At 45.8% G+C, this 13,952-nt stretch overlaps 2 protein-coding genes across 4 annotated transcripts; one reads left to right on the top strand and one right to left on the bottom strand.

Moving 5' to 3' along the window:
- Nucleotides 1–362: 362 nt before the first annotated feature.
- On the top strand, nt 363–2,924 carry LOC139559033 (large ribosomal subunit protein uL5-like). Of its 2 annotated transcripts, none has more exons than XM_071374665.1 (6): nt 363–457; nt 1,184–1,334; nt 1,464–1,570; nt 1,951–2,082; nt 2,206–2,316; nt 2,845–2,924. In XM_071374665.1, exons 1-6 carry the CDS (start codon nt 452–454, stop codon nt 2,872–2,874), a joined length of 537 nt encoding a protein of 178 aa, XP_071230766.1. In that variant the 5' UTR covers nt 363–451; the 3' UTR covers nt 2,875–2,924. The 2 variants fall into 2 exon arrangements, with proteins under 2 accessions (XP_071230766.1, XP_071230765.1); XM_071374664.1 differs by having other exon boundaries at nt 419–484.
- A 733-nt stretch (nt 2,925–3,657) lies between these two features.
- LOC139559032 (kelch-like protein 31) lies at nt 3,658–12,514 on the bottom strand. Of its 2 annotated transcripts, none has more exons than XM_071374661.1 (6): nt 12,361–12,514; nt 8,786–9,287; nt 8,293–8,639; nt 7,633–7,932; nt 7,273–7,448; nt 3,658–5,643 (listed from the first exon to the last, which is right to left on the bottom strand). In XM_071374661.1, exons 2-6 carry the CDS (start codon nt 9,225–9,227, stop codon nt 4,857–4,859), a joined length of 2,052 nt encoding a protein of 683 aa, XP_071230762.1. In that variant the 5' UTR covers nt 9,228–9,287; nt 12,361–12,514; the 3' UTR covers nt 3,658–4,856. The 2 variants fall into 2 exon arrangements, with proteins under 2 accessions (XP_071230762.1, XP_071230763.1); XM_071374662.1 differs by lacking the exon at nt 12,361–12,514 and adding an exon at nt 9,866–9,969.
- Nucleotides 12,515–13,952: the final 1,438 nt, after the last annotated feature.

Genomic DNA, 13,952 nt, shown 5'->3' with positions numbered 1-13,952 from the left:
AACCCCTACGGTCCATATTTTCCACTGCTGCCCCACCACCGCAGAAAGCACTGAGCTAGGCAGAAACACCTGCATTTTGGAGCTGCCTTAGTTCAAAAAAGAGACCATGTTTGCATGCAGCTTTATGAACTCAAATTTAAAAAAAAATTTTTTTACACTGTTTGCAAACTGATATGTGACACATGCAAATCAGGCAAAAAAATACGGATTACATTTTCCACTTGTCATTTTGCTTTAAATAAACAATTTTATTGTGTTCTTGAATCAAAATATTCTTATATAAGCGCAATTGAATATTGATATAGACTGTTTTACTGTACTTTATTATTGAATTTATGCGCCTATGGAACCTTTCTTCAAATGCATGATTTTACGTAGGGCTCATTTATTTAAACACTTCCCTATAAATGCGTTGGCCCGGAAATGTGTCGTCCTCTTCAAGTGATCAAACATGGCGGTGAGTGCAGGTTTTACGCATAAGGAGGCAAGATTTCGCGGTTTACCTTTTAAATCCACAATCATCAGCGTTATAAGGCCAATAACCCATTGTTTTTATAACCAGATATGAGTAGGTTAATGTGCGCTATTGAAACAAAGTTGTATTACGCACAATATATGCGTCATTTATTTTAATTGAAGCGTATGTTAGGGAAAGTGACATGGCTGTTGAAGTCGAGGTTTCTCTCCGAATATGTTTCTCAGTACTTTGTTACAGTTTACGCGATATCGGTAGAACGTTAACATGCGAACAGTGAAAATATGAACATTCATGAAATTGTAAAATTGACTGCAACATTGTAAACATGATACCTTAGCAAGGTGGCTAGCAGCAGCCGGTGATAAGCCAAAGGATATGCACCGGCATGTCCTGTTGGCAGGAATCTGGTTATTTAGCCAGGAAGTTAAAGAACACATTGAATCACGTTTTTGAATATATTTGTCACTGTAAACATGTGTGGCTGTTTGGAAACGGCCTAAATATCGCCAGTTGGGTATCTATTGACATTGACCAGAATTTATTAGCTAATTAATATCGACATGTTGCTATGTTGGCAACTAGTTAGTTACCCAGCCTGGCTGCATAGCGGCCAGCTGATGTAGCTAGCGACAACATACAAAATGTAATAACGAAACGTAACTGTTAACCTCCCAGCCACCTAATGCCAACGTTTGATTTCAACAGGAACAGAGCGAGAAAAAGGAGAACCCCATGCGTGAGCTTCGCATCCGCAAGCTCTGTATGAACATCTGTGTTGGGGAGAGTGGTGACAGACTGACCCGTGCTGCTAAGGTGCTTGAGCAGCTCACAGGCCAGACCCCTGTCTTCTCCAAGGGTAGGCATCCTATGTCTGTTTTGTTTTTGATGTTAATCTGTGGCTGGGTGTTTGATGTGTTACCCTGTCGATTGACACATTGTTGGTGGAAAATGTTTGTTTAAGTCTTTCTCCCCCTGTACCCCTCAGCCCGCTACACTGTGCGATCGTTCGGCATCCGCAGAAATGAAAAGATTGCTGTCCACTGTACCGTCCGTGGAGCTAAAGCTGAGGAGATCCTGGAAAAGGGACTCAAGGTGAGTTTTCAATATTTTATACACTCTCCATTTACTACACCTATTCATTACAACCACTGCATGAAGTGTTTTGGGATGTGGCTTTGTTGACTATGCTAAACTCTTAATCGCCATTAATTTGTCACAGGAATGTTTATTTTTGACTGACACCCTTTAGGGTAGGGCTTAGTGTAGTGTTAACATCTGCCCCTATTTGTAACTTTCTTGAGTTCCGTATACTTATGGTTAAGTTGTATCACTTGTGTTAATCCTCAGCCAATGATGATTTGTCAAGGTGTCAACTTTGACCATTGTCCACATGGTTAGCAATGTGTTTAGGCATATTGCCTAATGTTGCAACATGTTGCCCCTGCTAAATGGAATACCTCTTCCTTCCAAAGGTGCGTGAGTACGAGTTGAGGAAGAACAACTTCTCCGACACCGGTAACTTTGGCTTTGGCATCCAGGAACACATTGATCTGGGAATAAAGTATGACCCCAGCATCGGTATCTACGGACTGGACTTCTACGTCGTGAGTATTTTAGAATTATATAAAAAAGGTTTGGTTTTGATTTCACCTGCCAGTTGGGATACGATAGTGTTTTACATGTCTTCTAATCTGAACCACGCTCTTTCTCGCACTCTTTGTTTTCAGGTCCTGGGCAGACCCGGTTTCAGCATTGCTGACAAGAAGCAGAAAACGGGCCGCATCGGTTTCAGGCACCGCATCCGCAAAGAGGAAGCCATGCGCTGGTTCCAGCAGAAGGTGTGGCTCTGTTTTAAAAAATAGAATTATTCTCTGCTCGACTCATGGTTTTGAATGGGTTCTCTTATACAGGGTGGGTAATCATACTTGCAAAGGACTGTTGTGGATGCAGATTATTTGCTGTGTGTTGCCAACCAAAATATCAGGAGTTTTTCACCGACTGTCTGTACCTAGTATCCCAGTTGGATTATATCCACTGTTCTGAGGACCACATGAACTCGGCACTTGTTCCAATTAAACAGTAACGCACTCCTGAGTCTACTAATCAAAAATTTGGTCTTCAATGTTGACTTTGATCATTTTGAATTGGCGGTTACTGTTTGGCTGAAATAAAAGCCTGCACTCAGTGCCCCCATGCAGGTATGATTGCCTTCTGCTGCTTGAATGCTGTTGGTAAGAACTCTGCTGACTTGTATTGTATATTAAGGCTGAATGACCTGTGTAATGTGAAATTGACAGCTTTTCTTCTGTGTGCAGCTTGAGTAGACTTCCTTTCCTCATCTAATTGTTGTCTTTTCTTTTTTTCAGTATGACGGTATCATCCTCCCCGGGAAGTAAAGGACCATCATTGACCTTGTTTATTACTATAATAAAATGGAAAAATACCAGTGTTTGGTTCTGTGGTCATTGAAGTGATATGAATCATATGCTGAATTTTATGTTCTTGAGTAATCCGCATTTATAATTCTGCATAATAGGAAACTGTTGGCAGTAACATGACTCAAAGGACAGACTACAGTAATGGGTCTAGATTCTGGAAAGAATGGAGCTTGCTCCTTACAAGCACATATTAGTATGTTCTTAGTCTGCTCTCAAAATCAGAATACTAGGGGTCTGTTGAGAAGCTTCTGCCTCTGAAGCTCAAATTGTAATTATACCATAGGAAGCTATTAAAGGGGAAACTAATCAGAATGCATGATGGAGACAATGTATTTGATTCTGAGTGATTGTCCCCGAAGTGTCCTTTCCTAATTGCAGCCAGTTGTATTGGAACTGTTTGTGTATGTGGTGCTTGGTGTTTCATTCTTCTTGCACATGATGGCAGTATTGGCTCTTAAAATGACTAGTCTGGGTGAATTGAGTTGGTCTGGGATACTATTTTTGGAGGTCACATTGCTTTTGTAATCACGATTTTAAGCAGCTGTCTGGTGTCTACAGAATGCATTTGGGAGTGTGTTGGAGACGAGTTGGTACAGGCATAGGGGAATTTATTCTTCCAAACGCAGTGATGCCATGCCACTTCATCAGTTGGCCATTTTATAGAAAAATGGGCAATGCAGAAATTGTTTCCTGGACTGTGACCACAAGTGACCTCTGAGGTTTGAAATAAGACAGATCCCCTTAGGTCAGTTAGGCTTTATTCAGTGAAACACCAGGGTTACATTGCCTCTGGAATTGCTTGTCTGGACCTACAATGGCTGTTTACACAGGCAGCTCAATTCTGATATTTTTCTACTAATTGGGCAAAAGATCTAAATTGGGCTGCTTATGTAAATGTCAAAAAGCACCAACACACACTTACCCTGTGCCAGCAACTCTCAGTGATTACTCCAATCAAATAAGCCTAATTAGCATCCAATTACATTATGGTTGAGTCCTCATTTACTTGACCCCTATTTTTGCTAGGCAGGTTCCCATCTATGGGAGTTTTACTGATTCCTGGTAGCTTGTCATTGTATCGCCTGGATGGAGATGGCGGAGGTCAACTCTAACAAACACAGGTGAGCTGTAACCCATGGTCTAGATACAAAACATGATCTGAGCCAAATCTCTAAACGGTCATCCATTTCATTTCCGAATCAAAGGTCTGCTGTTTTGTTTCTGGTAGGTGGAAATTCTGAGGCCTGCGAATAGGTCAGGGTCACAGTTTGCTGGGCTATCGCCCTGTCAGACATCTGTGTTCGTCAGTGGGTGACAATGTAATCATGTTATTTTGACCTCTAACCTTGTCCACCACTTCAGCAGTCACTACAACTCTCATTTCATTGCACTTTAACATTTTTAAATGATGTATAATAAAACTTTTCTGAGCTAAACTACTTTAGACAAACATACTTTACAGTACTGTTATACATATAGTATTATAAATACATATATTCGCTGATTGTATTTAATGAGAAATGTTTAACATTTTGCTGAAAATCATATTGCAATATTTGTCATAAGATTGTATGGCTTAATGTAGAACACCCAGACACTGTCATTCACTCCAGAATGTTCACACTTACAACCCCACACACACGTAATCACCACAGTTCTTACATGTTCCACCTTACTAACTGCAATACATATTGTACACATACTGCAAATTGATTTAATTTACAGTCATATTCACATTTAACAACCACATAGGCTCCATTCCATTGAACTCCCTAATGTACTGTTGTCATACCAGTATAGGAGTTAATTCACTCTGCCTTCCATCTTTAATTTTCCTTCCTTTACTGCTCTGTTCCTCTATCTACAGCTCTCTTCTCTCCTCCACCTCTATCACTCCTCCCTTCCATCTTCCTCTCTCCCCTTTTTTTTTTATCTCGCTCTCAGGCAGTGATGGGCTGTGGGGCCACACTGCTCTCTCTCTGTGGCAGTAGCTGCTCCTCTTTGGTTGCTGGGGTGTTGCGGTGCTGTTGCCTGCGGGGGGTGTGGCGGGGTGGGAGGGTCAGGGTGCAGCAGGACACGCCCACAGTGGCCTCGGGCAGATTCTCCTCCATGGACCAGCTGTCAGTTGCCGGGGTGTACTTCTGCACGGCCGCCTTGTAGCGCTTCTCGGCCTCATTCCAGCCACCCAGTAGGTACAGTTGTTCCCCGAGCGGCGACAGGCCTGCCGTGCTCACGCCCAGGGGCAGGGGGGAGACCCGGCTCCACTCGCTGTTCTCTGGGGAGAACACCTCCATGGACAGGACATCCACACGGTCTCCGCTGGGGCCCAGCTGGCTACCACCCACCACATACACCTTCCCTCCCAGGGTGGAGGAGCAGTGCCAGCCTCGGGGGGTCTCCAGGCTGGCCTTCTCACTCCAGGTGTCCGTCTCAATGTTGTAGCAGGCCACGGAGCACGAGTAGGCGCAGTTGATGTAGCCGCCGGTCACCAGGATGTCTCCGGAGGGCAGCACGGCACTGGCATGGCAGCAGCGTGGCATCTCCATGGGCGTCTTGAGCTGCCAGGTGTTGGAGGAGGGCAGGTAGCTCTCGGTGGTGGCCAGCAGGCCCTCCACGTTGCGGCCGCCAACGGCGTACAGGCGCCCGCCGGTGGCTACGAGGCTGAAGTGGGTGCGGCGCTGGCGCATGCTAGCCAGATGCAGCCAGGTGTTGAAGCGAGGGTCGTACCTGAGGAGGAAGAGATAAACAGTGATGAGTCAGAATATGAAGTTGTCTAAATTTAACACATAATCAATGAACACTCAAGTATGCTTTATAATATTTACTGTATGTTAAGGTTTGGACCTGGTCAGTGACTTTTCTCATGTGTAGGTGTTTTTCAGGATCCTGTCTTTCAAAGATAATTCGTAAAAATCCAAATAACTTCACAGATCTTCATTGTAAAGGGTTTAAACACTGTTTCCCCATGCTTGTTCAATGAACCATAAACAATTAATGAACATGCACCTGTGGAACGGTCGTTAAGACACTAACAGCTTACAGACGGTAGGCAATTAAGGTCACAGTTATGAAAACTTAGCACACTAAAGAGTCTACTGACTCTGAAAAACACCAAAAGAAAGATGCCCAGGGTCCCTGCTCATCTGCGTGAACGAGCCTTAGACATACTGCAAGGAGGCATGAGGACTGCAGATGTGGCCAGGGCAATAAATTGCAATGTCCGTTCTGTGAGACGCCTAAGACAGCGCTACAGGGAGACAGGACAGACAGCTGATCGTCCTCGCAGTGGCAGACCACGTGTAACAACACCTGCACAGGATCGGTACATCCGAACATCGCACCTGTGGGACAGGTACAGGATGGCAACAACAACTGCCCGAGTTACACCAGGAAAGCACAATCCCTCCATCAGTGCTCAGACTGTCTGCAATAGGCTGAGAGAAGCTGGACTGAGGGCTTGTAGGCCTGTTGTAAGGCAGGTCCTCACCAGACATCACCGGCAACAATGTTGCCTATGGGCACAAACCCACCGTCGCTGGACCAGACAGGACTGGCAAAAACTGCTCTTCACTGACGAGTCGCGGTTTTGTCTCACCAGGGGTGATGGTCAGATTTGCGTTTATCGTCGAAGGAATGAGCGTTACACTGAGGCCTGTACTCTAGAGTGGGATCGATTTGGAGGTGGAGGGTCCGTCATGGTCTGGAGCGGTGTGTCACAGCATCATCGGACTGAGCTTGTTGTCATTGCAGGCAATCTCAATGCTGTGCGTTACAGGGAAGACATCCTCCTCCCTCATGTGGTACCCTTCCTGCAGGCTCATCCTGACATGACCCTTCAGCATGACAATGCCACCAGCCGTACTGCTTGTTCTGTGCGTGATTTCCTGCAAGACAGGAATGTCAGTGTTCTGCCATTGGCCAGTGAAGAGCCCGGATCTCAATCCCATTGAGCACGTCTGGGACCTGTTGGATCGGAGGGTGAGGGCTAGGGCCATTCCCCCCCAGAAATGTCCGGGAACTTGCAGGGGCCTTGGTGGAAGAGTGGGGTAACATCTCACAGCAAGAACTGGAAAATGGTGCAGTCCATGAGGAGGAGATGCACTGCAGTACTTAATGGTGGCCACACCAGATACTGACTGTTACTTTTGATTTTGACCCCCCCACCCCCCTTTGTTCAGGGACACATTATTCAATTTCTGTTAGTCACATGTCTGTGGCACTTGTTCAGTTTATGTCTCAGTTGTTGAATCTTGTTATGTTAATACAAATATTTACACATATTTGCTCTAAATAAACGCAGTTGACAGTGAGAGGACGTTTCTTTTTTTGCTGTTTTTATACAGGATATCCATGTACCTGCTGAGGGTGCTGACAGCGTGCTTGGCCTGGTTGCGTGCATCGTTCTGGTCCTCTCCCCCTGCCACGTACAGGAAGCCGTCCATCACAGCCACACACTGGTTGAAGCTCTTAGCGGGCAGCTGGGACAGGTGTCGCCAGGTGGCTGCACCCTCACGTGGATCTCTCCACAGCACCTGGAAGGGAACCAACGTCAACAACTTAGCACTTCTCATTTTAGATTATACTGTTGAATCATGGTGATTGGTGAAACAGTAGTTTTCACCAACCAAAATGTTGGTTAACTTCTTCATCATGTCTTTGACCTGCCTAATTTGACCTGCCTAATGTTTAGCCCACCACAAGATCCGCCACACTCACCACTCTGCTCAGTGCCCGCTCGGTGATGGAGGGACGCCCCCCAACAGTCAGCAGGGTGGCCTGTCCTCCACGCACCTGCGTGCGACGAGACTGCAGCGTGTTCTGTTGGTGGGGCAGCAGGTGGTAGTTCATGGCATCCACTAGCAGGCGGTGGCAGTGAGGGTCCATCATCATCCTCGCCACGGGCTGGATCTCGCTGACCAGCTCGCTGGCAGGGATGGTCTCGAAGCGCACGTGGGACAGCAGCTCGGCGGAGTGCACCTGACGCTTGGGGTCGAAGTCCAGCCACTTCATGGCCAACTGTGTTTGAATGAAACCAGAAATATACTTAGAATCCTATTCGATTCGGCCTATAAATACCGCTCCCTCTCCGCTTCCTTGCTATGTCTCTCATTCCTACTGGTATTGTGTATTAATAACCATACATACAGTGAGTTATACTGACTGAGTATTTCTATTCACAGTAGGATGTCAAATAGCCTGGCAAGTGTCTGTGTACTAGGGTCATGTGGCTATATCATGTCCTTAACAGCTGGTCTGAGGATTGATTTAGGTTTCGCTCAAAATGGCTGTTGTTGGGGGTAGGGAATGAGGAGACCTGATCCTAAGTCAGTTATTACATGCAGAAGAGTAGGGTAAAGCAAGGTGAGCAGAGCTGACCTGGAAGGCAGTGACTTCAGATGGCAGAAGCAGGCGGTCCTCCTGGAGGAAGGCTGTGATCTGTTCCAGGGTCAGCTGGTTGAACAGGGGTGTCTCGGTGAACGCGACAAAGTTCTCCAGCACAAAGCGGCGGGCTGCGTCACGAATGGGAATCAGGCCGTAGGCGGCGGCGATGTTCCACACGTACACGCACGTCTGCACGTTCATCTCGGCCAGCAGGAAGTCCATGCACATCTGGAGCAGCTGGGGGATCTGGAGGGTGGCAGCAGCTGACACAGTGCAGCCGATGGTGTACAGGGACATGTGGACGCGGCCCAGGTAGGCAAAGGTGATCACGTTGGCCAGGCCTGGGAATAGGTGGACAACATCACCACTTTATTCATGTGTTTTTGTCTATTAATGTGGACTTTGACAAATATGTTTCCAAACAAGACTGTTCCTGCCTTTAATAAATATCAGCTATAGATGCTAGGAGGTTAAGTTTGAAACTTACCGAGGGGGGAGAGTGAGGACAGCTCTAGACGCTTCATTCCGGGGTCCTTGGCCAGGATCTCCCGGAAGTACTGGCTGACGGAAGAAATGACCAGCTTGTGCACGTCGAAGGCCTTGGTCTTACAGGCCAGCTCCAGGTCGGTGAGGAAGCGCTCCTGGCGCATGCGGCTCAGCTCCTCCAGCAGGGCATTGCCGTGGAGGGGGCGGGTCACCTCACAGCCCAGACCCAGGCCCTTCTCTCCGGGCTTGATGATGGGAGGGGGCAGGGGGAGGTTGAGGTGGTTGAGCTGCACGATATCCAGTGCAGCCATCTCCTCGATCTTCTTCACGCCCTCCACCACTACCACTCCTCCTGCCATCTGAGTAGTAACAGTGGTCACCTGGGTGACCACTGGCTCCATGGCAATCTTCTTTGTATGATTGACCTTCTTCTTGGGGGCCATGGCGACAGCTACTTTAACAGTTGGGTTAAAGATTTTGGCTCTCGAGTTCTGACTGAAGCACTGAGGGATAAGGACAGACCAACTAATCAACAAATTGACAAAGCAGACTTTTTACTGAGTGTGATAAGGTGGACTTTCTTCATTGATAAACAACCACTGAAACACTGAGTGACTGTTGGACTAGCTATGTGTTCTCTACTTCTAACAGAAGGGGAACAGATTGACAGACACCGGTGTGTAAGGGTGGTGGGTAGGTGGGGTTGGTCAGTTTCAGTGCGACAGCACACAGGACCTGAAAAAGAGAAGTACTAAGTACCACAACATCAGAGAAAAAGGCCATGGCAACACAGTAACGACATATACTCTTTATCTCGCTCTCTATCACAGACGGAGTCTAAAAAAAGAGGGGTGTGTGATTGACAGCTGCAGGTTTCTGAGGGTGCTTCGGGTCAGGTTTATGGTTTATAGCAGCCAGACATACATGTGCTTGTATTCATACTCACATACAGACTCCCACTATATTTCAGCAACAGAAAAACTGGGAATCTTATTCATGTTTTAAATGGTCCTATGGTCAGAGTATAACAGCATGTCAGAGTGCCGGTGCTTTCCACCACGTGTGTTATGAAAATACATACATGGAGATCCTGTCGGGGATTGACCCTCAGCCAAGGTTATTTATGTCCAGACTGTTGTTTACAGATCACCCACAGAAGCAGTGGATATGGGTCACCAATCATCCTTGACCTATCAAAGGGGTGTACATCTCCTCAATGTACTATGCTATATGAAGTACCAGTTTTAAGAGATAGTCATTTCATTGAATAAATAGATGTGGTGCTATTTTTGGTTCCTGTGATGAAGTCTGATGTTGTTCTATTGTTGTGTCTATTTGCCATGGGGCGTCCAGTATGGGGGATGACACAGCAGCTGTGACTCCCACCAACTGTTGTTACAGATATTTGTGAGGGTTAATGTGCTATGTGAAGTTTATTTTCATTTGATGTAATCAGGTCACATTGTTAGCTACATTTCTAGAACCTTGCTGAATATTCTAAGACCTTTGCAAATGTCTTCCTCTGGTGGTCAGGTTCTTTCCCACCAGCAGAGAAGATTTAAGAAAGTGATCTCAGAAATATCCGGTTCTTTCTTACATAAGCAGCCTCTACTTGTGTTGTTGACGTTTCAAGGAGGATGCTTATCTTCACTTGCACTTCTCAAGAATGCCTGGCCAGGCAACAATTTAGGTCAAACTGTCAGGGATCACTTCGCCCCCCATCATTCCAATAGTTCTCATCCCACTGGGCACACACTGGAACCAACGTGGAATAGAAGTTGAATTGACGTCTGTGCCCAGTGGAATCTCTGGTGCGGACCAGCGTTAGGTCAGTAATGGTAGGTTATAATTTTGGCACCCAGATCAAATCTTGAGTAAGCGGTGGCCTCTGGCCATCTACTCGAATATGGCAAGTCTGTCACAAGATATTATTAGTGATACAGTACATCACTGGTCTCTGCTGTTTCATCTCTTTTGGGGTGTGTTGCGACATCCAACTAGGCGGCTACTCAAACCCTCCCTTTGGCATGTAACTAACCATCTCCCAGTGTCAGCTCTCTCTCATATGACACCAACAACAGCTGCTGTCCTGTCCCCCTCTCCATATGGGGGGGGGGGGGGGGGACGGACGACACAGCCCAGTCACAAGCATCGTCCACTGCACTGACCGGGGATATTTGAAAACATCAACGTTCGGAGAGATTGAGTCGGAGGGGAGTGAGAGAGGCAGAGAATCTAATACAGTATGCATGTGAATCTTTGTAAAAAATAATGTAAGCTAGTTGAGGTCTGAGGCAGAGCGTAATGTTGGGAGGTTATGGTGTACATTTTCATTGGTTGCTGTTTGGGGTTTTAGCCTGGGTTTCTGTATAGCACTTTGAGACATCTGCTGATGTAAAAAGGGCCAAATAAATAAATGTGATTGATTGATTGAGTGTACTTCTCAAATGTGTATTGGAGTGACCGAGTGTGCCATAACCTCCATACGGAAAATATGTTTTTGTCGAGGATGATGAGGGTCAGAATTGGTAGGAAAACAGGACAATAATGTGAAGGAAAGATGAACTACCAGATCCGTTGAAAAACATCATATGTGATAGGAACAGAGAGAACATCTTATGAAGCTGAAGAAAAAGGAGGACATAAATTAAAAGGGGGCATGAACATAAGGAAAATAACAGAGATGGATCAAAATCGACAGGAAAGATATTGGAACGGGATAGAGGTACCTGAGTAGGTGACACCGTGACAAAACAAAAACAAAGCCTGAAAGAATGATCATTAGCACTAACACCACCTGTTGTTTAACAGTGTTGATGCAAAAGTGGGCTCCTGAGTGGTGCAGCGGTCTAAGGCACTGCATCTCAGTGCTAGAGGTGTCACACTACACAGCTGGGCTGTATCACAACCGGCCGTGATTTGGAGTCCTATTGTGCGGCGCACATTTGGCCCAGCGTCTTCCGGGTTAGGGTTTGGCCGGGGTAGGCCATCATTGTAAATAAGAATTTGTTCTTAAGTGACTTGCCTGGTTAAATAAAATCTCAAAGCCCAGAACTCTGTGCGGTACACAATGTCATCATGCGTCCGACTCCCACCTCCCCCAGTGTCAGAATTCCTTTGCCTATCTCCAGAGATTATTTATAGATGCTGAGCAACACTGTGCCTTTGAGGCTATAGCTCGTATTCATCCTGCTATCAACTTGGCCTCACATGAACTGTTTGTGAGTGTGAGTGAAATAAAATGCAACTTCAGCTTCTACATAGTGTCTAATTGATGCTAGTGTGAATGTGATTACATCCATTATTTTAGGTGATTACATTTTTGAAAAGGTTCTTATTTGGGTATGTCTTTCATGCCAATGTCTGCACACTTGTAGTGTGTATTATTGGCGATGGTTAAGTTGTAAGGTTCTGGTGGAATACAAGAGCGCAGCAGTGCAACTTCTAATGTCAACATATTACTTATTATATATAAATGCTTTATGATTAGGATAGGCTATCTCATCAAGTTGGATAAATCCATGACTTGAAGAATCATGAAAATAGTTAGAGACAAATACAGTCAATATGCTTTACCTGTCTCTCCACCCACTTTCCTCTCACTCTTCTTCCTTTGTATCTTGGCTTTCTTTCACTTTGTTGATTTTTGTCTCACAGGTTGCTCTCTCTTCCTCTTTCCTCTGTCCCTCCGTCCTCTGTCTGTCTTTCAGTGCACTGTGGTTCAGTGTTTGAGCGAGTCAGGGTCCAACCAAGTCTATGAAATGAGACCCCCTCCCTCCCTAATTTCCAGCTCACACCACCTACAACTCCAAATGCAGGCACCCCCTCCCTCCCCACCAAAAACTCTCCATATGTGGCCAGCCCTCTGCCATCCACCCCCTTCAGCCACTAGGCTGAGCAGAGTATGCCAATATGCTGTGCTCAAGTTTCTGTTGTCTCACAGTCTATCTCTCTGTTGTGTGTGTGTGTGTGTGTGTGTGTGTGTGTGTGTGTGTGTGTGTGTGTGTGTGTGTGTGTGTGTGTGTGTGTGTGTGTGTGTGTGTGTGTGTGTGTGTGTGTGCACACGCATCAGGAAGAGGCTCTGGTGCTATTTTAACAAAGTAGTGGAAAAACTTGATGGGGTTGTTGACGCACCGGATGTTGTAGAGATTCTATCAACAATAAAGGAGGCATGCACTATGACACTGACGACAATATAATTGTATTGATTATTAATACATTAGCATCTGAATACCAGTATTGTAAGGGCAATAACTAATGATGGTAAAAATATAAGATAAAAACTGTAAGATGTAACATTTATACAGTGGGGAGAACAAGTATTTGATACACTGCCGATTTTGCAGGTTTTCCTACTTACAAAGCATGTAGAGGTCTGTCATTTTTATCATAGGTACACTTCAACTGTGAGAGACGGAATCTAAAACAAAAATCCAGAAAATCACATTGTATGATTTTTAAGTAATTCATTTGCATTTTATTGCATGACATAAGTATTTGATCACCTACCAACCAGTAAGAATTCCGGCTCTCACAGACCTGTTAGTTTTTCTTTAAGAAGCCCTCCTGTTCTCCACTCATTACCTGTATTAACTGCACCTGTTTGAACTCGTTACCTGTATAAAAGACACCTGTCCACACACTCAATCAAACAGACTCCAACCTCTCCACAATGGCCAAGACCAGAGAGCTGTGTAAGGACATCAGGGATAAATTGTAGACCTGTACAAGGCTGGGATGGGCTACAGGACAATAGCCAAGCAGCTTGGTGAGAAGGCAACAACTGTTGGCACAATTATTAGAAAATGGAAGAAGTTCAAGATGACGGTCAATCACCCTCGGTCTGGGGCTCCATGCAAGATCTCACCTCGTGGGGCATCAATGATCATGAGGAATGTGAGGGATCAGCCCAGAACTACACGGCAGGACCTGGTCAATGACCTGAAGAGAGCTGGGACCACAGTCTCAAAGAAAACCATTAGTAACACACTACGCCGTCATGGATTAAAATCCTGCAGCGCACGCAAGGTCCCCCTGCTCAAGCCAGCGCATGTCCAGGCCCGTCTGAAGTTTGCCAATGACCATCTGGATGATCCAGAGGAGGAATGGGAGAAGGTCATGTGGTCTGATGAGACAAAAATAGAGCTTTTTGCTCTAAACTCCACTCG

This window comes from Salvelinus alpinus, chromosome 29 (assembly GCF_045679555.1).
Source record: "Salvelinus alpinus chromosome 29, SLU_Salpinus.1, whole genome shotgun sequence".
NCBI classification, from domain to species: Eukaryota; Metazoa; Chordata; class Actinopteri; order Salmoniformes; family Salmonidae; genus Salvelinus; species Salvelinus alpinus.
This window is presented reverse-complemented; position numbering and strand designations above follow the sequence as displayed.